At 35.7% G+C, this 23,954-nt stretch overlaps 4 protein-coding genes and 1 long non-coding RNA gene across 18 annotated transcripts; 2 read left to right on the forward strand and 3 right to left on the reverse strand.

The window, feature by feature from the left end:
• Positions 1-28: 28 nt before the first annotated feature.
• On the reverse strand, positions 29-1,133 carry PSMG1 (Proteasome assembly chaperone 1). Of its 2 annotated transcripts, none has more exons than XM_069125464.1 (5): positions 941-1,133; positions 799-863; positions 550-713; positions 282-477; positions 29-212 (listed from the first exon to the last, which is right to left on the reverse strand). In XM_069125464.1, the coding sequence occupies exons 1-5, from the start codon at positions 1,036-1,038 to the stop codon at positions 31-33; spliced, it is 705 nt and encodes a 234-aa protein (XP_068981565.1). In that variant the 5' UTR covers positions 1,039-1,133; the 3' UTR covers positions 29-30. The 2 variants fall into 2 exon arrangements, with proteins under 2 accessions (XP_068981565.1, XP_068981564.1); XM_069125463.1 differs by having other exon boundaries at positions 784-863.
• Positions 1,134-1,184: 51 nt separating this feature from the next.
• Positions 1,185-10,338, reverse strand: LBR (lamin B receptor). Of its 5 annotated transcripts, XM_069125399.1 has the most exons (10): positions 4,505-4,655; positions 4,085-4,241; positions 3,782-3,968; positions 3,565-3,699; positions 3,416-3,486; positions 2,978-3,341; positions 2,600-2,898; positions 2,269-2,522; positions 2,069-2,193; positions 1,186-1,984 (listed from the first exon to the last, which is right to left on the reverse strand). In XM_069125399.1, exons 2-10 carry the CDS (start codon positions 4,232-4,234, stop codon positions 1,701-1,703), a joined length of 1,869 nt encoding a protein of 622 aa, XP_068981500.1. In that variant the 5' UTR covers positions 4,235-4,241; positions 4,505-4,655; the 3' UTR covers positions 1,186-1,700. The 5 variants fall into 5 exon arrangements, with proteins under 5 accessions (XP_068981499.1, XP_068981498.1, XP_068981497.1 ...); XM_069125398.1 differs by lacking the exon at positions 4,505-4,655 and adding an exon at positions 10,207-10,338 and having other exon boundaries at positions 1,185-1,984; positions 3,416-3,699; XM_069125397.1 differs by lacking the exon at positions 4,505-4,655 and adding an exon at positions 6,075-6,206 and having other exon boundaries at positions 1,185-1,984; positions 3,416-3,699.
• LOC138186013 (heat shock factor 2-binding protein) lies at positions 4,843-7,797 on the forward strand. The gene is made up of 7 exons (XM_069125449.1): positions 4,843-5,122; positions 5,252-5,410; positions 5,574-5,760; positions 5,835-5,953; positions 6,054-6,158; positions 6,223-6,488; positions 6,556-7,797. The coding sequence occupies exons 2-7, from the start codon at positions 5,354-5,356 to the stop codon at positions 6,875-6,877; spliced, it is 1,056 nt and encodes a 351-aa protein (XP_068981550.1). The 5' UTR covers positions 4,843-5,122; positions 5,252-5,353; the 3' UTR covers positions 6,878-7,797.
• On the forward strand, positions 8,301-23,628 carry LOC138185989 (monocarboxylate transporter 9). 9 transcript variants are annotated; one of them, XM_069125379.1, is made up of 12 exons: positions 8,301-9,095; positions 9,172-9,305; positions 17,931-18,231; positions 18,311-18,454; positions 18,533-18,738; positions 18,817-19,045; positions 19,134-19,594; positions 19,679-19,907; positions 19,977-20,152; positions 20,234-20,456; positions 20,534-20,781; positions 20,857-23,628. In XM_069125379.1, exons 2-12 carry the CDS (start codon positions 9,213-9,215, stop codon positions 21,004-21,006), a joined length of 2,460 nt encoding a protein of 819 aa, XP_068981480.1. In that variant the 5' UTR covers positions 8,301-9,095; positions 9,172-9,212; the 3' UTR covers positions 21,007-23,628. The 9 variants fall into 9 exon arrangements, with proteins under 9 accessions (XP_068981480.1, XP_068981481.1, XP_068981479.1 ...); XM_069125380.1 differs by having other exon boundaries at positions 9,192-9,305; XM_069125378.1 differs by having other exon boundaries at positions 8,301-9,305.
• LOC138186024 (uncharacterized) lies at positions 14,734-15,286 on the reverse strand. The gene is made up of 2 exons (XR_011174771.1): positions 15,182-15,286; positions 14,734-14,949 (listed from the first exon to the last, which is right to left on the reverse strand). It is a non-coding gene; the product is annotated as an uncharacterized LOC138186024 (long non-coding RNA).
• Positions 23,629-23,954: the final 326 nt, after the last annotated feature.

Consider the following 23,954-nt stretch of genomic DNA (forward strand, 5'->3'; position numbering starts at 1 on the left):
AAAACTTCTAAGGGAAAATTAGTCAAAGTTTTACATGTAAAGGTTGCCTTTATTAAAAAAGTTTTTTCCAGAAAATGTAACAGTATGCAATGGTGCATAATTTGCTAATAATTGTAAAAGCGGTTCTGCAGATAACGAGTCCAATACAATACTGTCTGTATATAAAACATACAAAACTGAAGGTAGTTCCATAATTTGAGCATATGACAATACTGAAACATATGTATGTTTATTAATAAACTTTCACCTGAAGATATAGTTTGTATTATTTGAATATTAACCTCCTGCTGTTACTCCATATATAATATTTGGCTGCTCTAAGTATGGCTCTTTCGATTTGCAAATATTCTCCCCACTTTTTGTAGTCAACATCCTTAAGAAAGAAGGTACTGTTGGTATATCCTTCTTCTTGAAATTTGATATATGACAACATGTTATACAAATTATACTTTTTGCACTTGATATAATATCACCCATCTAATAAATTTGATAAAATTAATGCAAATTACTAGAATTATATACTTTATAATTTAAGTTAAATTTTCTTACCTTTTCTACAAATTTGCCTGACAATTTCACATCAAAATGTGGAGATACAATACCTAAATAAATATCATTAGTAACTTGATAAGTTGTATATATCTTTTTTTGTTTTTCATCTTCCACGAAACATACTTCTTCTGAGTTTGGACACAAACACTCTTTTACAAAATCTACAATATCATTAAAACCATTTATAATACGATCAAAATATTACCAATTAATTAAATTAGTATATATTACCGATTAACATTTCACCTTCAATTACAATTAAAGTATCAATGCTGGATGGTTTTGTTTTTAACCAATGAACAAAAAATTGGCTGAAATATATTCCAAAAAGTATTTGAGACACTTTTGAAACACTTGAGAGGTTATGTTTCACTAAAATAAAACTTACGGTTGATTAACTGAACAGTCAGTAGCTTTATTTTCCTCTTCATCATCCCAAAACGCTCGTGAGACTGGAAAAACTACTTCACCGAAGAAACTTGCCATTTTATCAACAAAGTTAATAGAAACCACTGTAAAACATCTGTTTGTAAGAGAATACTTTTATTGCTGTGTCACAGGTCACAGCCACACCAGGCAACCTTGGAAAAAATTATACAGTCGATTGCATTTCAAAACATTAAATTTTGGATGCAGTTAAAAACAAATATTCCTTATATAATTTTAACGCAGCTATTAGAAAATTATTTATTTGTCAATTGTACATTTCTGTATAAAAAGTATAAAAATTCTTACTTCAATTTGTTCATTACATCATGTTTTGTCTTTACATCATGTAATTGTCTTTATAATAGAAATATACTTTATATTACATATATTTATATCAACAATGTCTCTTAATTATGTCTAAAATGTACTGTTTTGATAATCACACTTTGTTCATTGCTTTAAAGAATTAAAGAAATGACATGCTTAAATTTAGTGCTTAATGTTATACAATCATTTCTTTTGGTTTTATATTCCACAGATTTGGACCCTATTTGTTGTTTCACGTGTGTGTTGTGTGAGTATATGAACTCTATATAACGATTCTAATACGACTAAAATATTCTATAAAATAATGAGCATTGCAGTTTTTAAAGGTACAATTTTATAAAATATTTTGGTATCTAAAGGTAGCTTTGCTAATATTCTTTACATAGTATATTCTAAAATATACGATATAAAATCATGTACTTAACACGTGACGTGTATTGTTCCCAAGCTAAACCATAACGCATTTTACAACGTTCATTATCTCTTTTTGCTCTATATATCAACAATCCTGTACATATAATTGCATAATAATAAGGCAAAATATTATGTGCCAAACTTATACACGATATTGACCACCACATTATTATATCACCTAAATAATTCGGATGTCTTACATGACCCCATAATCCAGATACTATAAGCTTCTTACCACGGGTGGTTGGTATGGTTTCTAAGTCTACAAAATAAATGTACAAATAATATGAAAAATTAATTTTATAATGTTAATATTGATTTAAATGTAAGATGATTTTGTATTTACGCATTAATGATGGAGATAAAGGATTTCTTCTGAACTCATTCTTTTGTAAATTGCTTATTCTATATAGCAAATATCCAATTATAAATGCAAGTATAGGAAAGACAAACAGATAAGTGAATTGTGTTCTAAAATTGAAGAAACATGTTTCAATAAAATTTCAGTAGCATTATGTACTGTTATTTTTTATTCTTAGTACTTACTTGTGATATAACATGTACTTTGTTGTAAATGCCAATAAAAATGGGTACATCATATAACCGGTACATAACATGTAACCAGTTCCTTCATACATTATTTCAAAAGTTGTTAGTATTGCAGATTCAAAGAAGAGTGCGTCCATCGCATAAATTATTTGCAGTAAAGTTCCTAACATAACACCTATGTTAAGATGTTCCAAACTATACGTTTCCGTTTCTTCAATTGTTTTTATCACAATGGACAAATTTATGAGAATCTGTAATTCGAATAAAATCGTGCATATCTTATAATATACATTTCTACAGATGAGGAAACTCTTTGAATGATTATTACTATTGTTATCATGGAAGTCCGAAAAAGATTTATTTTGATATCCACAGGACCAATTCGTGGATTTATTTCCCTCCCTTGCCAAAAATTATATATCATACTGTTAGTAGATCCATGTATGTTTAGATTAGCTACAGGAGCTTTGCCGCCCTTTACAAATAATAATAATGATAAAATCGTTCCAAGAATCCAACCGCTAATTGAAAATTGTACAGAATTTTGTATAACGAGATCAGTGACTTCTAGTTCTTTATATATACACGCAGCAAATATGATTACTGATAAAAGGCTGCATAAAAAACCTAAAAGAAGTATGCAAAATAATAATTTCATTCATATAATTTTTCTTTAAAATGAGTAATTTAAATATTGAATAGCCACCATTTAGACGATACTGTAATCTTCCAATTCTATTTTGTGGTCCATCAATTTTTCGTCCAATCGGTATAGTCGAAAAAATTATTACAAATAAAAAGAGACCTAAATATGCAGTAAAAATTCTAAGATCTACGTATAACGTTACGTCTGTTAATATCTTAGGATATCCAAGTATACATTCATCTTTTATACACATTAATTGTGGTAGTATCATTATCACGGGTGATAAAACTATAAGAAGAAGGGTTCCAAACCATCCTCCCCATTCTTGTGGCTCACTAACCATGCTGATTTCTTTCTTTCGTTTTTCTATTACTTCTGGATTTTTATCTACATCTTTTTCATAATTTATAGTTTTTAATAAATCCTGAAGTCAAACATTAATAAATGTACATAGAATATTTATCATAATATACAATAATCAATACACAAAAATCTTACTTGATCTCTTTGTACTGAATGCCCCCTTTCCTTCACGTCAACACTAAAATCATGCATTTGACTCTTCCTTTCTATGGGAAGTGAGACAGCTCGATTAATATTTCTCGTTAATAAAACCATTTTATGATCTGATTCAGGTTTTAGCGTACCAGATAATAATCTCATTGATCTACGCGTCACTGTTCCTAGTTCTTTCAATCGCGATTGAAGAGGCATTGATTCAATAGAATGTTCGTCATCATTTATATTCTTTTTACTGTCAGTATTGCCATTATCCTGCATATCTATACATTTTATGCAGGAAAATGTCAATTTATTTAATAATATTGTTAAAAAATAACAGATTATTTGTAACAATATATTTACCCCTAGGTATTTCTATTCGTGGTAGAGAAATTTTTGCAAATTTTTGAGTCCTTGTAGATTGTCTATTTATAGATGGAGATCTTCCGGGTGAACGTCTGCGTGGAGATTTTCTGAGTGATGAATATCTAGTGGGACTTTTTCTACTTTTACTACTAGCTCTAGTTGTACTTCTTGATGGCCTATTCATCTAAAATTTTGAAGAAATTATACAGAAAGAAAAAAAGTAGTAAAAGAGAAAAAGAGGTAGAGAAAATTTAAATATTTAAAATATATAAAATAGCTTAAATTTAACAAAACAGGTACCTTAATATCAGTTGAATGAACATACTGTTCAATGCCTGTTTCAAATTGTACTTTATACCGTTCACCTCTCATACTTAATATTTTACCTTTGTGGTATCTATCAGTACTTGGATGTTTTACAAGTACTTCTTCTCCTTCTGAAAACTTCATATTGTGTCTAAAAATTAATAATGATCTGTAAAACATCGTTACGTTATATAATAGTTAAACGCATTAAATATGTTGTTCAACTTTTAATTTTATATAGCATAACTGTTTCTACAAAAAAGGAAAAGATGCAAACATTGTACTATTGTTCATATTACACAGTAAATGAAATTTTGTTCACAGTTTTTGCGATCAAAAACTGTCGTATAATAACGATTCATGAATTAAGTTCTAATATATAAAGATGTTAATCAATACAGTTTTACAACTTACGTGCAGTTTTACTCAGATTACAGCAATATGTTCTAATGAGATTCGAGTTAGATTAAAAATAAGAGAACTCCTAATCGTAAGGTTATAATTAACGCTTTTTTTTTGCATCATAACACGAAGACGCACACACGCTATAGCGTTCTGAGATGCATAAAATGCAGGCCACGCGAGGCTAAATATATGCTTACATCCGTTGCGTCAGTTACCTTATGATGCACTTACAATGAAGATAAGATTTAAGCGTATTTCATACGAGAAGCAATATTAATATAACACTAATGTATCGAACGAAAAATAAAATTCAAACTCTAACTCAATTCCTATTCTAAAACAGAGATGTCTTTAAATTAAATTCAAATATCAATTTCAGAACTTTAAAAAACAGAATCTTTACTTTTATTTTATTAGCAATATAATCTTTTTCATCAAATATATCGCTTCCTTGATTACGCTCATGTACAAAACTTATTTTGGCTAGATGTTGACTGAAATTAGTAATATGTAATATTACATTTTTTATCCCTTTTTTATTTGAAGAAATTATAATCAAAGAAATAAAGTTTTAATCTTTTTTGTCGTTTGTGAGAAAGAGGCATTACAATCGAAAATAATTTATAAGTAACGGAAGAATCATCTGTTATAAAATACATATACGCGTTAACTATATCTGAACTTATTATGTTTTAAATTGTACCGCGCTGATGTTTGAATTTTCCTACTTTCTGTAACGATTTATGTTTCATGGAGGTTACGACAGTTGTCAACATGCTGAAAGTATTTTCATTGATATCAATCCGTTAAACATACATGAGAATTACTTGTATCAACACAAAATTCAGTTAAACAATTATGGACAAGGATGATGAAGAAAGACAAACAAATTTAGAAGATGAAAAACAATTTTTGGTAAATTCACATTGGTTTCATATTTCTTTGATGTTTAAAGAGCGATTAACAGGGATCCTTTTATATCTATGTTGAGATTTGTAGAATATGAAAGCCTGTTAAAAGGAATTGATACTAAAGGAACTGTGCATCCATGTAATATAAGCATATTAAAATTTTTCAGATTTCTGTGGAGGATACTCTAAAGACTGTCAAAAGAAGCATCCATAAGTTTGTAACAGACATCCCTCAAGCACTTGTTAATTCTGGATTAGATATAGATTTAAAGAAACTAAATATAGAAGATGATCAAAATATTCAGGATCTTATTTCTTCATTTCCAAAATCATTCACTGATCAAATAAATAAGGGTACACACACTGTTTGTTTTTTATTCAAAAGAAAACAATAACGTCTCACTTTTTAATGATTTCGTTGTTCATAGAAGAGAAAGAGAAAATTTCAGCCATAGAACTAAAGTGTGAACAATTGCACAGTCAACTCCAACAGCAAGTGGACAGAAACAGAAAGGCACAGGAAGAAATAGAATACCTAAGAGAACAAGTGATTCGGCTATAATTTAATTTATAAAACATTTATTAGCATTCATTATGTTAATAGATATGTTTATTATCTCTCTCTCTCTCTCTCTCTCTCTCTCTAGATATTGAATCAAAGTACATACTGTGCAACTTTGGGAGCAGTTTTAGGCAATTTAACATGGCGTGCATCTCGCCTCCCAGAAATTGTCGACGTTTGGCTTTCTGGGGTAAATACTGTTAATTCCGGTATTCAACGGACAGTACAGTTTCGCGTTAATTGGTTCATTATAGTTTCAGCATATGATTGGCGAATTTTTATCGATAACAGACGGAAGTTTCGTCGCTTTTATAAACACTTATCGAAATGCTTTCCCCCCCACATGCAACGTCGAATATCAGTTTATAATTGGCTTGTTAGGCATTGTATCAAATATATCTGCAACACCCGAGGGACGCGAATTTTTAATGACTGATCCGAATGGTAGAGCTTTTGTACAAAAAATGATGAAACTCATGCCCACTTTGCCACTTTCGCAAGGTTCCTTATCACTAAAGAGGTAATTTTGCGAATACCGGCAAATTAACAATTCATTTGTGCTTTTAATCATGCCGTGTCTCTTATAGATTAATGCTGATGACATTTTATAATGTCAGTATGAATAAAACCGGGCTGCAGTATCTTTTCGAGTCACGAGTAAGCGACGTGTTAAATTGTTATTTGAGGAACAATTCGCTACCAGATGAGACACAGTTCCTCTGTCTGCGCGTGTTGCATTCGATGACATATGGTTTAACGAATCCCAAATACATTCAAGACTTAATCACCACCCTACCGATCAGCAAAATAGAAGATATCGCTATTTCGAACAAAAATGAAATGAGTACAGTCGCGAAACAAGTGATAAAGCAGTTGCGAGATTCACAGAAATTTATTCGTATGAATTGAGCGCGTGACTATCAGGATTTTCTTCTCCATTCGATAAGCTCAAGTTGAAATTTGTTAATAACAAAGGAATTTTTGTTTATGTAACTAATCTTTTAGATTAATGGGAATTAAAAGATTCTATTTTACAATTGCGTTGCTATCAAACAACAGAATATATGTTTAGAACGTGTTCGTGACTAGTCTGAGAACTGTCGAATATCGATCTGCCTTATACAGCTACAAAATAAAAGCAATTGTGCGGTATAACATACGGAATAATACAAAACCGATTATACACACGGTTGAATAGTAAAACGTAATCGGGCGCACAAGTATTTTTTGATTAATTAAAATAATTATACAAGTAGCTTTTAATAGAATAGACACGACGTTTATTTACTTTATGGACTTACATCTCGAAAAAAACGGTGATTAAACGCAAAGTAAGTAGTTTTTCTTAAATTAAAGATTTCATTGAAAATATTAGAGTTAAGCTTATTTAACGCAAATAATTGGTACATAATTGGTAAACATGCTATTCTAAATTTCATTGAGCATCTACAGCCAACTCCGAAAGTTGCAATAAAACTACAGTTATCTGATTTCCAAGAGACAAACTTTGGACGCTTTGAACTCGTAAATGTACTTCTGTTCCAATAAATCAAATAATTACACGAACGCTTTAAATTGTAACTATAGAATCGTTTAAAAGTAGGTAAGTATGTACCTACAACTTTCTACCAACCATGTAGGATCAATATATGACAAGATCGATACATATAGTAAGGTGTGGATCGCGTTATATGTTTGTATATAAATTAATCTAAATATCAAAATAAAAATCCGATTTTACTAAGAAGCAGAAAACAAACTATCTTCGTCGTTAACCTTGCTACATCCTTCGAGTCCAACCGATTTCTTTTATATTTTCATAAAAAAATTTCTTGAATCCGACGAGTATAAGAATAGATCTTTGAAAATAACCGCGATTCTTTGTTTCTATTTTATACTAAAGAGAAAAATTGGAAAACTGTTGTATGGAATTAACTGTCACAGAACGAAATGTTGATGTGAGTTATGATTCGCGATAAGGAAAATCTCGTTCATTCATTCCCGCGAGGAATAAAAAAAAAACGCGGCACGAACAGAAATAGTAACTCGAAAAAATCTGTATGTTTCATTATCCCGCATGAAGAGATAGACAAAATTGGAAAAGAATAGGAAAAAGGAGGACAGAGGTAGGACGAAAGGGCTAGATATAAGTGCATGCAATACCGACCAACTGTCGCGTCGATAATCGAGCTGCGCAAGCTCGTGAGGAAAGACCACGTGGGGGCGTGCGCGACAGGAGATCGCGCATGCGTGTTACGCATAGGTCCGGCGCGTTCGTGGCCGCGGTATGAAGAGCAGCGGGGGGGTACGCGTCGCGACGTCCAGCGTCGCGTAAACGGGAGATCACGGCAGGCAGGCAGGCAGGACCTAGGAAAGGCGACGGCCGGGCGGTCGTTTTATTGATCCCGGGGCGCCGCGGCGCTACCCACCCGCGGCGGGATCGTCTGCGAGAAAATTCTCTCCAACAGAATTTTTACGTTCTCTATCATCTAGCTGTACCGTGAATATATTTACGCGAACGACAGCGAGGACGGTGACAGAGTGGTTGTTAATTTTTTCTCGCAATTTTACGCTGGAACGCGACCGATTGAACGAAACGGATCGGGGGAGGCGGTACGTAGTAAGTTCCTGGAAGGTGGATCGAAATTCCGTGGACTAGGTCGTGCGCGGGGTGTATGCTACGTCCTCGTCGTCGTCGTCCTCGTCTTCGTCATCGTTGAGGGTTCGAACTGATCTGAAATTGGTGCTATTGGTGGCGGTCGTGTCGTGGTTTCGCCAAATTGGTCGTAACGAGGAACACCGGAAAAAGAAACGATCGGTGACGTATGACCGTCGTTTAACCGCAGTCCGAAGAAATAACCTATTATCCTCCGACGACCGTTCCCTTCGACAAGAGCAAGATCCGTTTCTCTTCTCTTCAGAGTATAATTGTGCGTTAGAACACCGATGGACTGAGGGCAAGAGAAACTCAGAGGGAGGAAGAAGAAAAAGAAGGTCGCGGTGATCGTCCGGAAGAAGCTGTCACCGAGCAGCTACGACTTCCAGGATTGTTCATGCAACACCAATGGAGAGCTCATAATTCGAAAGGGGGCGCACCGGACCGCCCGAAGGAGGTGTCATCCGGCTGGTAATAGCTCTGATCTCGTTCCTCGTACACGGGGACACGGGATCGCGAAGCTGTGATTGTTTCAATTTCGTTGAAGATAGTGACAACTAACTTTAGGGTGGGCGCCGCGGCGCCGAGATGGGCCCCGCCAGCAGCCGCGAACAGATCGGGGAGCAGATCGGTGACGATGATGGCCTGCAGATCAAGGCGAAGCCTATGGCCAATAACGTCGTAAGTCTCTTTCATCTTCTTATCTATCGTCCTTCTTTTCACGTGCTTGTTTCCTAATTTGTTAGTCTTTATGTCATGATTCAACTCATATCCGTATAGTAAGGCAGTGGAGAAATCATCGTAGAAAAAGCTCGAAGGAACCGAAGCGGTGTTTAAAACACGTGAAATGGGTGAGCCGAACGCTACGATTTGCTACTCTATTTTCGTCATAAAACAGAGACGTATTCGCGCATCTGCGCTAGAACTCCTTTCGTGACGAAACACACGGAACTGTTTAATTTAGAAAATAACCTCCGCTTGATCGTAACGAATTCCACGAAAATTTTGCGGTAAAAGAGATTTAAGCCTTTCCGCTGTTCTTTTACGCTGGTTTTCCTCCTCCTGTGGTATCGTTCTCTTTTATCCTTCTATTATAGCGTTATTCGCATAGTTAAATCGCACGATATCGTTTGCTGATATCGCATCGTTTTGGAAGTTTGTAATATCGTGGCCACTATATGGGCGATGTTCATCTAACCATGATATCTTGAGCATATTTGGAATATCGGGGCGTACACATAGCCAGGATTTTATACATATCGATAGATCGGTAGCAGCAGCAGCGCGTTCTGTATTCGCATCGCGAGATGTGTGCAAATCTAGTAGCGGAAGGAAGATGGTTGGTTTCGAGTGCAACGAAGAGAATGAGAAAAGGATAGGCGTATGGAGGAATAAATTGTAAAAACAAAGAGGGAGCATCCAACAAATCGAGTGATAGTATACACGGAGAACAGTTGGCAAACAAAATGGAGTGAGATGGATATTTCATAGAGTGGGGAATCGGACAGACTTGACGACTGCGATGCGATAAGTCAGCCGGTGGTTGAGCAGCGCGCATTTTCATATCGCCTGTTTCCCATACCGCAGCTGGACGCTGTCCACTCAGGTGGCGCAAGACCTGCCATCTCTCTATCCCTTTCTCTTTCTCACTCACTTTCTCATTCACGACGGGGGTGTATTCATCTTCATTTAAATAGGACATTGCTGCCAGCATCTCGTGATGTCGCCTAAGAATAAGGTATGTAAGATTGATTCGTCTTTTAATGAAATGATTGTCTGCAAAAATGTTCATTTTATCGTTTTCGTTATTTGTATCGTATTTTGTCAACCGTAATTGTAGACGTCGCCTTATTGTCGTTAAAATTTCACATCGAGATAAACAGATATATCTAATCGAAGTTCAATTATGCTTGCGATGCATCGATGGCGTTCTGTGTAAACGGTAATCGTAACTTTCTTGTCCTTGAATCTAAACTACCGAATTTCAATGTAAACGGTATACCATGATATGCCAGCACGTGGCCTAACTTAGGGAAGGTCGAAGCAATACTAATCGATTGTTTTGCCGGTTTAACGCGAAATTCAATTTAAATAAATAGCGGAACAGCGGCGACAGACGGTGGTGAACGTGTTCTCTTCTTCGCGTGTATACAAATCGTTAATTGGCAAGTCTCACGGAGTGTTAGATTTTCGGTAAATATCGTTGATCGTGATTACCACGGATTATGGAAGATTTAGATTCAAGTGACGAAATATGCTACCCGATCGAGTTAATCACGATGTGCACGAGTGAAAGTGTTCTCTTCTCCCTATCTAAGACACCGGTAATACACATTTACGAATGGCCCATCGATATATTGCCGGTAACATTACAGAGACAGATTTCGCGTACGAGATTCTACGTTTGGGTGTAGTCTGTGGATGTTATTACTTTTTTTGCAGACATAGACCATATCACGTGCCAGTTTACAATGGATTGGTGTCGAGCCATGGATTAAGATGTATTTTATTACGTGCGAACATCTTATCTTTTGAGTGTTTGTTGAATTCGTTATCGTACTGTATCGATGTCGAGTATTTCCCTTATCCTTGGGCTATTCGGCCCAAGAGCGTTAGGTCGTAAGTAGGAAAACGTGTCCATGAATCTGATTGCTTCTATCGAAGGCCCTCTTGTTTAAATGAACATACTCCGACTCACGAATATATTTCAACACATACTACTAAAATCTTTTACGAATATAATACGTATATTATTATATTACAAAACATTTTGAAACTTCATTAGCATTATCATAAGTCATGACTAAATATAAATATAAACAAGTTATAAGATATTTATTCTGAACGTACACGTCACAGAGGTTACGAAAATATTTGAATAGTTGATTATTTAATGAAGTCATTTTCAACAGTATTCATATTGTACCAAATACAATGTCTTACCGTATGCTATGTCTCATCTCATTGTCAATGAAGTTTCAAAACCTCTTGTATAACACGTATAATATATTCATAAAAGTTCTCTATGATAAGCGAGTAAATACTTTCGTGAGTCACTGTAATCGACGCGAATAAATTGCTCTCAATAATTGATAAACGAATTTCTCACACTTGGGCTTTATTATTAATTTGCTAAGAGTGTTTAAAAAGATCGATGAACATGATCGTGACAGTTAATTTTCATAATCATAGACGGAAGTAATAGGCGATTAACAATTATGATTACAAACAGTAGCTAATTTCCCTATTTCCCTCGAGTCGATTAAGTACGATTAGGTTGGATTGCATCGTTTGTAATATCAATGATATCGACGTCTCTTCGAATTCGTAAGAACTGCTGTTCAGCAGTTCTACAGCGCTCTAATCTTTTCAATAAATTTTCCGAACAGCTTATCGCGACATAATAAATACACGCGGATAAAAGGAGAAAAAATATCAATCCGGTGAGGTTATGATAATTTAAAGCGTATACTCTTGTCAGACGATGTGATTCATTCAGCAAAGGGAACATGCTCTTCCTTTCTCGATTATTATGTTCATGCGTTTATCGCGACTCCTGGTATCTCGCGGTCCTAAGCAAACTGAGACAACGAAGAAGGGGCTAGCATCGTCGTAAACAATGGCCTGTTGCAAATCGAGAAAATATCATGATGTAGCTCTCATTTATGGTTTCTGAGTCATTTTAAGCTACTGCTGCCGTTAACATTTCCGAGAAGACGAGGACCAGATGTTCTCGCGATTATTTTAAATTATTGATGTTATCTGCGTTTCTGCACGTTTCGTGACGCCTTCGAAAGCTTTATAATTGGAAGTTCGAAAGAAAGATACGCGATCGTTGTTCAAATCGATTGATTCGTAATTATTTCGAGCTCAACCTTATTTTAGGTTGAGACAAAGAAATTACGATAGTACTCGTCGGCTGACAAATCATTCATATAATACATATTTTGTTTCAGTAAGTAGAATTCTTCCATCGCTGTTATTTCGTCAAATACTACGAATTGATTGTATTTTATAAAACGGTATCGTGCCGTTGCTTCTGCCTGCTAATTTTTCCGCGGAGATCAGAAGCAGATGGTGTTTTCATGTATCGTGCCTTCAACACTAATTGTCGTTGGTTATTATCTAATTAATTCATAAATGTACTCGTGCGTAGAGACGAGCACACAGAACACCCAGTGGAATGCAGCATGTTGCAGCAGTAACTCTCGCGTGATCGACGTTATATACCAGTGGTACCATTCTCCTCCCATCTACCTATCCCTTTTATCGGTGCTGATTCTTCGAGTGTTTCCACCACTGTTATACATCGACTCGAGATCATCTTCAGAATGTTTACTTAGTGCCCTCCTGCCTCATCGCCCCGCCTCCTTTCGCCAGCTCTCTCATTTGTGTTCGCTGTAATTCGATTGTTTGGTGATTTTCGTGGAGACGGCCATCGTTAAATGGCAATCGATTAATCGAGATTTCATGTACATTGTCGATAATCTTGATAACACGACATATGATATATATATATTGGTAACCTCCTTTGCGTGCAAGATTAATTTCATGCAGTGTAAGCATCAACTTAGATTATTAGTGCGCGCGTCACGCTACGATATGATGGTCACTTTACGATGTACGATGTTTCCCGTATGGCTACAGTAGTGCTTCGCTAACTGGCCACCGGTTGGGACCTTATCTGTCCAGTTATTGAGGGAGGTATATTTTTACGAAATCTCGAGTATCTCTCTTCCTTGTTGAGTGCGAGATATTTTCGAACAGATGTTTGGAACAAAGAAAAGATAGAATTCGAGAGAATCAGACTGTTTAAGTCATTTTTCACATAGTGTACTATTTTAAATAAAATTCCAAAGACCTTGGTAATACTTCCTTGTAAACCAAATAAACTCTTACACATTTAGTTTAATAATATAAATAAGGAGTGTACACACACGCACACGAACGCGCGCGCGCACACACACATACACACACAAAATTTACAATTTGAAAATTGCTGATTCATTAATGTTATTAATTATATTATTAGTTTGTAAATTATTGTGCAAGAGAGTCCAGAGAGTCGCACTACGAAATCAGTTCGAAGAATTGGCCAGGGATAACAATGGCCAGCAAAATTTTGACCAGTTAACGCGACACTACTGTATTCAGCCACTCGACCATGAACATGATTTCTCGAAGCCACCAGATAATAACACCGCATCGGGAACTGTCACTTTCTTCCTAAAGTACGAGATCGTTGCCAGCAAATATTTGTTTAGTGAGGTAACGTCTCGAAACAACTAACTAAAAATTGCATAAACCTCGGGTGACAAGGTAGGCTTGTCCCTCTACCCCTGATATTGAAAAAAGCTACTACAGCGCGTGGCTTACAAGATTAAATACGGACTAATGGCTAGCGTGGAACAATATGTCGAAACATTAAACGTAAGTTCAAAAGCTGCTGCTGTAGTTGCACGTTAGAGGAAATAACATGTCGATCTCTCCATTATTATGCCAAATGTGAATCATCCGCGCAGAGCTGAGTGACATTGAGCTGCGACGTGTTGGTTAGTCGGAGTTGCAATTCCACCAATAATGCACCAAGTAGCCCTTGATACAAACATTGCCTCGTTGGACGGATATGAACAACGAAAAGGTTTTTGGCCTCGCGTGAAGCGCAGTGTCACAGAGCTGCTTATTTTTGTGCTCCTTTGTCGACCAAGCATATCTCGACTTTGTGAATGGAATGCAATACTTGACGAGTTTTTTTGTCGATTACAAAGATGCGTGGTTAGAGCAATTTCTTAGCCAGAAAAAATTTAAAATTTGTTTCAGTTCAATTTGAAATGTTTTATACTATAAATATTTTGAATGTTCTTTTTTTACGACATTTCTACGAAAAACTGTTATAGGCATAAAAATAAATGAAACAATAGATTCATACTGTTTACATCATGATCACAGCTTCTTAATGCTTTATAGCTTTCATTTATGTAACACTTTCGTTAGGATATAAATCATCTTATATCAAATACACTTGTCCATGCTATAGCTATATGGAAACGGCCGTTGAAATTTTTAAACCGATTCTCTGCCATTTTATTGTCTGTTTTTTCTTTGTCCCCTTCAAATATAACATCTTTCCTTAATTCTATATCGTTTAAGATTGCATCAACTGCTCGTACGGTTATATGCAATATGGAGAAAAACAAGGAGAAAGTTTATAATTTAGTATGTAATTTGGTCGTTTTAAATACTATAACCGTCGTTCTCGTATTGATTTTTTCTCCTTTAGGCGGATTTTGTATCGAACCGTTGCGCCCTGTATAAAGCGTATTTCCTATAGTGCAGAATATGTAAATTAGGCATTTTGCTTTAATTAAAACAAATCGCGATAGGTGAAAACTGCGTACGTGTGAAAATTCAAGGCTTCTTTTAGAATCATGAACGATGCAAATTCGAGTGTCGTCTGGTTGTCGCGCCACGTAATTGTGAGATAGGGAGGGGACGCGTGTGAGACGCTTCGCATTTATAGGTTAACTTTTCGCGCACAACCGATCAGTACCGCTTACCGCTTCAACGAGAGGTCCGTGTTCTTTCGTTGCCGTAAGCAGCTCTTTTGTCCGGCGGGTACTTAAATTTTCAACGGAGACTTGTGCTGTTTAGTCATTGGTGCATCGCGACTTCGCCTAGAACAGAACAGTGGTAAACAGAACAGTGCATTTGCATTTGCACTGCACGCGTGTTCGTAATCGCCAAATCGACGATCGAGTGGTCGTATTATTGACACACCATTGCATGCTGTTCCGTCGCATTCAGCATTACATATTTTTACACTACACCAAAGATCATTTGTCAAAGCCATTCACGATGACAGAAAAAAGAACGTTGTACGCGTAGAGAACAAAGTTACTTTGTTCGTGGACGTTGGAGGAAGAAAGGCTATAACTACGGTGTTTGTATATAAATAGATTCATCGTAGTGCGTAGTGATACGCAATAGTTATACGTCCAATAGTAGAAACCAGTCGTTTCTGCCGGCAAAATTGTCATGACAATTTGCGCGTGCCGTATTTACGAGGTATACAGTGTCATTTGGTTCGCGTGCATCCGATGTCTCGTGGCTAGAGCTTGTTGATGATCTGAGCTTGGCTGAGACGCGTCACCTCGCGCGTATATACGTTGTGTACAGTTGTCGTGCACTGCAACGAGGGACAAGATAGAACGTGAACTCTCAATCTTTGCAAAAAAGTGTACTTTTTTAAGGGGCCGTTGCGCACTCTTCTTTCCGTTGAATAACCGTCAATCCGTTAATTGGTCTAAGGCGTGCGATATGGCAGTACAATAGAGAGTTGACACGGGAGCGCGTGAGTGTGAAAGACATGGCAGCGGATTTTGACGAGTGATACTGATACTACTACTCCTGTTATTCGCTAACAGGGGGAGTGTGTTAAAGTCGCGCGTAAGAGACGCAGCGTGGTAAAACCTTGCCACGGGATAAAGTCACGGGAAAGAAAGAACATACAACGCGCAGCTGCGCGCACTTCTACGAAAATAGAACTTTGCATAAGTGTGCAGAGGCCAACGGCGAAACGAGTGAAGTGTGACATTAAAGCGATCGTAGAATGTCGCGCGTGTCGCTCAACAAGTCGCAGTACAGCCAATACGGCTCGCGTCGCGTGCGAAAGATCAGTACGGTACGTTTCGAAGATTTGTCTCTATTTGGTAAAGCGCGTGCTACCACGTTTACGCGCCTCTTGCGTGATTCGATCTCTTCATTCTTGGGTGATCTGATTTGCCTCGAGTTTCGAGGCACTCTCGTTTCGTTTCGTTTCGTTTCAATTCGTTTTGTTTCGTTTCGTTTCGTTTCGTTCCGTTTTACATCGTTTCTCGTCGTAATTGCTTCGTTTGTTTGTCCAGTTTGGTTCGGGGACGACACGTGACTTAGCCTTGACAATCAACATAAATTACACTTTCGCACAGAAGGTTCTGACGAACACAAACCGAGTACGGCTGGCACACCATACACGCATATGTATACGTTGTCAACACAACCATGTACCTACTGCATGGCTGTGTGCACGATTTGCACCCGTTGCGAATGTGACACCGACCGCCACGGAAACAAGGTCGAAAACAATGATCTCGTCGAGCTTCTTTTGCCTTGACGTTAGGTGGCGCACACTTTGCCAATTCTAATGACAGTGGATCAGCTGATTGGGTTGACCTTCCATTCCGCTAAGCTAAGTCACTATTAAGCCTATCGATATGCGTGTCCTATGCTCTAGCGCTGTATTTAAATTCGTTTAATAATTTTAACATACTCGAGGTCATTGTACGGAACTACTTCGATCCTTCGACATTTCTATAAAAAAATTCCTTACAAATATTTCTTCTTATAACGTTGCTGCGATTCTCAAATTCTTATATTCCAATCTCACTCATGTAGAAGGACCTAAAATATCTTGAAGAAGGTGTTTTAAAAATACCATTGACGACTTTTTTATATTTTCCTCGAGGTGAAGAAACGATAGAAGGACACGATTGAGTCGAAAATGACTCGAAGAATACAGCAGAATTAAGGAAGCATGAAATTACACTCATTTATGTGATCTATATTATCTTCTTCTCTAGTATTCTTAAAATTTCCTTATTTTAAGGAATTTTCGTTAAACACGATCGTTTTATCGCGTGATCAATATCGCTTCCTCTTTATTAGATTCAAAGGAAATGCTATTTTACCTTGGCTAAACGTAGCCTTAGGGAATGGTTAAGTCACAGTAGCCATATCTATGCTTACGTTTGCGTTATGAGATCATCTTATAATACGGCCGCGCGTTCTCACATTACGCTCCAAAAGATATCTTCCGCAGTAGCGTGCTTTTCGATTTATTTCATTTCATTCTCATAATTTCATTTTATTTTCAACGGAGGAAAGTAATTTACACTCGTAAAACTGATGTCACAAAATCGTAGTTGAATCTGTATGATTTTATGAAATCTATAAGTATTCTTATTTAACAATTTGTTAATCAGGCATGTATAGAAATATCTATAATCTGCCTATGTATTTATGCATTGGCATGAAATGAAGCTTTTCTTGCAGTATTCAAGGTAAACTGCCACTACTTGACTCAAGGCAAACACAAATATCAATGTTACAATGTAACAAGATTTAGAAACAAATATTCATTCAAATTTTCTAAGAAGGGTGAATTACTTTGTTGGAATAATGTTTGAGAAAATGTAGAAAAATAAGAAAATGTTAACTCTTTATGTATATCAGTTACAAATTTATCAATGTTATTGTACCATTTTACAGACGGACAGTGAATATTCTGTAGAAGAGCATACAAGATTAACTGCCACTGATGGAGCTAGTGATGAAGCATCTCCAGAAGATGAAGGGGGTTCACTGTGCGAATACCACGATATACCACCTCCACCTGATGGTGGATACGGGTGGGTGGTGGTATTTGCGTCATTCATGTGTAACATGATAGTAGATGGTATTGCTTATACATTTGGCGTTTTTCTGGGAGAATTTGTTACATATTTTGGAGAAGGAAAAGGAAAAACTGCATGGGTTGGCTCGTTGTTATCTGGCATGTACCTCAGTGCTGGTAAATTTCTTTATTATAAATATCATCTTTCTTTCAAGCGTAATAATGTCTTGGTTAAAAAGATTTAATCTATTTTTAGGACCTGTTGTCAGTGCTTTAACAAATAAGTATGGATGTAGGGCAGTATGTATGGCAGGAAGTTTTTTAGGTGCAGCAGCATTTGTACTTTCAACATTTTCAACCAGTGTAAATATGCTTATGATGACTTATGGTGTTATGGGAGGTGCGTATAATATTTTAGATTATAATCTGATTTACTTATTTACATTTTGATTATGCTATAATAATTATGCTGTTTCAGGAGTTGGATTTGGTCTAATATATTTACCAGCAGTAGTTTGCGTAGGTTATTATTTTGAAACTAAACGATCTCTAGCTACAGGCATTGCTGTATGTGGTTCAGGATTTGGCACATTTGCATTTCCACCTCTTGTAACAATGTTACTAGAAGCATATAATTGGAAAGGAGCAAATTTAATTCTGGCTGGTCTTATTTTAAATTGTGCTGTAAGTGTAGCTATTAGCTTTCTAAGACATTCGGGAACATAGATCGTATATTTGATAACAACAACAGGAAAATTATAGGTTTTTGGTGCGATGATGAGGCCATTAGAATATCCAAAAGCCTCTTCTGTTAAACCATTATTACAAAGAATGGCGGAAGAAAAAAGATTTCAAATGGAACGTGGAAGTATCGGAGGTTCTTATTTTATGGTACAACTGCCTGATGGATCTATGGAGAAAAGAATGAAAATGCCTATTAACATTGATCCTGGTGTTCATTCCAGTTTCAATTTAGACCAATTAGTGCCTGGTAAGAAAATCTGTCTTAAAATTAACTATATTGACGATCGAACACCACCGTATTTTACGATGTACTTCATTTATTTGTAATATTAAAGGAACTCCTTTAACACCAGTTCCAACGGTGCCAACCCTGCCCACTATATCGGAGGTGAAAGTACAAGAACACTCTTCCAGTGGAGCAACTAGTAATAGTGGCAGTATGGACTTAAAGAGTATTTCCACTAAATCAAAAAGCAGAAAAAATATCGATGATACCAAAGATACAAAAGATATGTCAGAAAAGTCTGAAAGCGAATTCAAGCCGATAATTCCTAGAAATGCTTCTCAACCTGCTTTTACAACTCACGTACAAGGTTTACCTAAAAATGGCTCTGTACCCTTTTTCGATCGAATCCGTAAAACTAGCACTAGCGAGAGATATAAACCAAGTCTTAGTGCGATTAAGAACTCTAGAACAACGTTGAATTCTAATGGCGATATTAGAAAGAGTTTGCACTTAAGACTTTCGACGAGCAGCGTTATGGGTTCTCGGAATAATAATGCAGAAATAGATGTAGTAAGTGTTTTAGCATGAGTTTTTAAGAATTTACTTAATCAAAAAAAAAGATTGTTAAGTTACCATAAATGATACGTTTTACAGGATGGGGAAAGTATTACTTTTACTACCAGCAAATCTAGTATACCAAAAGAGAAACCACAAATTATTCGTCCACTATCGCGGAAGGATATATTTTACAGTGGCAGTGTGGTTAATTTACCAGAATATCAGAGTCAAAAATCACTTGCAAATTATCGTCAAAGTGTTCTTTCATTATCAAAATCCGTACGTGGAGATGTTAAAGATACCGACATTGAAAAGGCGCCTCAACGTGAGTAATTAAAAAAAATACAAATATAACTATTCATAAACATTTATTAAAACATAGTAAATGTTACAGAACCTCTATGTCCCTGTTTGGTATTACCTGAATCGTTTAAAGAAGCTTTGTCAACGATGATGGATCTATCTTTACTAAAGGATCCAGTATTTCTTTTAATTGGTATCAGTAATGTATTTGGAATGGCTGGATTATACGTACCGTTTGTATATCTATTAGACGCTGCGGTCTTAGATGTAAGTTAAAGATTATAGGATATTCTTTTTACTACATATTGTTTGTTGTATGATCAGTTTTTCAATGTTAATTGTTTTTAGAATATTGACAAGACTCTTGCGTCATATTTAGTATCTATAATTGGAATTACGAATACTCTGGGCCGTGTAGCTTGTGGATATATCGCGGATTTTCCACAAGTAGATTCACTATTATTGAACAACATCTGCTTAATTATATCGACAGTTGCTGTAGCTGCGATACCGTTCTGCCATTCTTATCCTGCTTATATCATTATGAGCATTCTTTTCGGTATAGCTATATGTAAGTATTGAAATTAATAAATGTTATTATGGATCTCATTGTTTGCTTCAATATTATATGTTTGTGTACTATTTCAGCTGGATACATTTCTTTGACGTCGATTATTTTGGTAGATCTCTTAGGGCTAGACAAATTGACCAATGCATTTGGTCTTTTAATCTTATTTAGAGGAGCTGCAGCTATTATTGGTTCACCTTTGGCGGGTGCCGTTTATGACGCAACACAAAGCTACAGTATCCCATTCTTTATGGCAGGATTTTTCTTCCTTATAAGCACGGTTACTAGTTTCATGGCGCCAGCTATGAAACGGTGCACAACGCCGCAGGTAGATATATAGTAACAAGTAATAAACATTATTTAGAGTACTGTAAATTAACGAGTAAGAATAATTCTATTCTAGACTCAGCCTGTGATATTAGATACATTGACTCCAATTGATGAAGATATCGAAGAAGAGAACGAAGAAGATATTCCTGAAATAGTAGAAACTGCACCATCTCCACAAGAACCACCCGAGAAGGAAATTAAACAAATAGAGTCTGTTTTATAAAGTCTGGTCCACATAAGGAGAGAGAAATAGCCTTCATCTCCGAGCCACACTGTGATAGGGCTGTTACTTCTAAAAGGTCTGAAAAAGGTACTTCTTCGTTATACATTCTAATGGATAAAGCACAAATTCATGAGTACAACCTGATGGTATTTTTGACGTACTTAGAATTTTTGCAATTATATACCTAATTTTTTTTATGAAACTAATATATAAATATAAATATAAATCTTACACACATACACGTGCGAGCGCGTGTAAACACACACACACACACACACACACACACACACACAAACAAACAAACAAACAAACAAACAAACAAATACGTGTAACAATGTAAAAAATGCCATCAGGTGGAAAACTTCATTTGCCTATGTCAATAGTAGATAATAGATAGAAAAATTTATTAACTTAATCAGTATAGAATGATCAGTATAAAAAATAATGAAAAAGTGAAAAAAATGCTTTTGCACTTGCATATCGAAGTAATGTTGAAAGAATATTAATCTTCGTCGTAAGTGATAAATATTATGATTTAGAATAAGAATGGTCAATCTCAATATTTTGCGACTGGCTCTCTCCTTTAGGCTTGTTTATCTTCATTATAGTACTTTTTAAGGATACTTAGCCGCGTTCTACTTTTTGAGCTACGTTTTACTTGTCGAACACAACGAAAGAAACGTTTGTTATACTACGTCGACTTATCGTGTTATTTACGTTAGCGCGTATCGCATTTGACTTTTAAGGTTGCACACGCGGACAATTCACGCAATGATTGACCATTCTTAATCGAGAATACCCCACCTACAAGTTGTTACTTAAATCTATTTTTGGTCACGATCCAAAGATATGTATAATTCCAATTAAATTACATTCAGAGAAATATTTTTCTTGCATACACAACAAATGTATATACATATTATAAGTGAAGAAACTGTGGATTAGGCGACATACAGATAGATTCGCTATTGCGGAAAGAATTGTAAATAATTATATAGGCAATTGTAAAATAGTGTATAACGAATTTCGAAACTAGGCAAATAGAAAATGATTTCTGTTTCGGGACCTCATTACCGTATGTCCCTGTATTAATATATTGATTATATGAACAAATAACACGTTAGGTAGAGATTAATTAAATATATTAATGATATTCAGCTAGAATGTTTATTTTACTTAATGTATAAAAGGACACAAATCGTCTGATGCATCTAGTTTGTGTAAATTAATAGTTTTTTTTAGTTGACCGAGAATCTACTGTCGGGAAGAAATGTGAAACGATAGTTGCATATTAATTAACACAAACTAATTCTCGACTAATACACGTGCTGTTCGATTCTTGTCTCCGTGAGTCTCGGCAGCTGTAGTTTGTCGTGTCGCTTACACATGTAAGTAACTAATTAAATATCGATTATCGAGAGTAGAGAGAATGTTATTCAATTACATAAATATAATACTTTTTATTCACAAACGCATACACGCCTATTATCAGTATAAATATATAAATTTACATATGTATGACTATGTAAATGTATATATTTATATACACATAATGAAGGACAAAAGAAGATAATTGTAAATCTTGTTAAACGGCATACAACAAATGTTATACTTGTATGTACATTGTATATACGGTGATTATTGGTAAGCGGCTACGGTGATTAATTATCGATACGTATGCATAAGACTCGGAAGATTTAAAAAAGATAGGAAGAAAGAACCGTTATGATGGATAAAAAGCAAAAGGAAGAGAAATATACCAACAGTGCTATTATCATCACTGCTACTGCTATCACTATTACCATTATTATTACTACTACTATTACTACTACTATTATACTATATTAATTAGTACAACTATCGCGACACTTATTTTTATTCTCACGATTGTCGTACAGGAGACCGTGTTTTTGTGATTTGAATTGGAATATAATGTATACATGTTATTCAGTCGAAAAGGTATATGTGTGCACGCGTGTCGCCGCGGCAAAAGTGCTACCAGTTACACTTACACACATATAGAGTATATATAATATCGACGCGCGTGTTCATGTGACATTTCGCATGCGCATGTTTCGTATGTATGTATGTTAGTAAGAACAGGCGGGATTCTAGTAGAGATACGCAAAGTATGTGTGTGTCGTGTGTGCATAATAGATGCATATATATATACATATACATGTATGCGTGTATACATGTATATATATACATACATAAACGAACGTTTCAACACACATGCGCACGACTTAATCCTGTGCATATGTTAAAAAAGGAAAACAATAAAAGAAAAAAAAAAAGTGAAGTATATATGCTATGGTACAAAGAAGGACAAATGTATTAGGCGACGTTTATTGAAATTGAAGAGGAATTATGAATTTTTATTACTGAAATATTGCGTTGACTTGTTTATTTATTAATAATACGTACATATTTTCCCATAGTTCCCACGAACGATACTCGCGCTCAAGTACGAGTATCCGCGTATCCCCGCTCGCTTTTTTAAATCGTACGTTGTTTTGGTTCGCAGACTATTCTCCGTGCGTTTTCACGTTATTTTTCTTGCCGCATGTAAATCACGAATACGCAGTAAATTACTAGCAATAAAATATTGTAATACGTCAACCAGGTTGCATTATTGTCAGCGATCGTAACGATGGTTCGTCGGCATCGAACCCTTAACGATTCGACTTTTCTTCCCAATCTGCCGCATATCGTAAATATTACGTATTTGCAACAACACGTTGCCATTGAAACTTTGCGATTTACCGTCCACATGAAAACAAAAGGAATAAATACGTCTACGTTATTGCAAACATTAAACCAACATTTCCCAGTTATTTCTCCTTAATATTAAAACTATCGGAGTGTAATTTTGAGCGCTTCTTTGGAATAAGTTAATATAATATACATACATACATATATATTTTCAAAGAAGTGCTCAAAATTAC

Source organism: Bombus flavifrons, chromosome 13 (genome assembly GCF_040668555.2).
Source record: "Bombus flavifrons isolate JBK064 chromosome 13, iyBomFlav1_principal, whole genome shotgun sequence".
Classification (NCBI taxonomy): domain Eukaryota; kingdom Metazoa; phylum Arthropoda; class Insecta; order Hymenoptera; family Apidae; genus Bombus; species Bombus flavifrons.

Bases quoted from the DNA above. Each gene is read 5' to 3' on its own strand.
- PSMG1 (XM_069125463.1), bottom strand. From the start codon at position 1,038: ATGGCAAGTTTCTTCGGTGAAGTAGTTTTTCCAGTCTCACGAGCGTTT. The intron at 478-549 runs GTAAGAAAATTT...CAAATTTATTAG, and splicing joins CAGGCAAATTTGTAGAAAAG to ATGGGTGATATTATATCAAG. The intron at 213-281 runs GTTAATATTCAA...CATATGTTTCAG, and splicing joins ATATGGAGTAACAGCAGGAG to TATTGTCATATGCTCAAATT.
- LBR (XM_069125398.1), bottom strand. From the start codon at position 4,234: ATGAAGTTTTCAGAAGGAGAAGAAGTACTTGTAAAACATCCAAGTACT. The intron at 3,342-3,415 runs GTAAGATTTTTG...GTTTGACTTCAG, and splicing joins ATTCAGTACAAAGAGATCAA to GATTTATTAAAAACTATAAA. The intron at 2,194-2,268 runs GTAAGTACTAAG...CTTCAATTTTAG, and splicing joins AAGTACATGTTATATCACAA to AACACAATTCACTTATCTGT.
- LOC138186013 (XM_069125449.1), top strand. From the start codon at position 5,354: ATGGACAAGGATGATGAAGAAAGACAAACAAATTTAGAAGATGAAAAA. The intron at 5,761-5,834 runs GTACACACACTG...CGTTGTTCATAG, and splicing joins CACTGATCAAATAAATAAGG to AAGAGAAAGAGAAAATTTCA. The intron at 6,489-6,555 runs GTAATTTTGCGA...TGTCTCTTATAG, and splicing joins GGTTCCTTATCACTAAAGAG to ATTAATGCTGATGACATTTT.
- LOC138185989 (XM_069125377.1), top strand. From the start codon at position 10,850: ATGGAAGATTTAGATTCAAGTGACGAAATATGCTACCCGATCGAGTTA. The intron at 18,232-18,310 runs GTAAATTTCTTT...ATCTATTTTTAG, and splicing joins TGGCATGTACCTCAGTGCTG to GACCTGTTGTCAGTGCTTTA. The intron at 20,457-20,533 runs GTAAGTATTGAA...GTACTATTTCAG, and splicing joins TCTTTTCGGTATAGCTATAT to CTGGATACATTTCTTTGACG.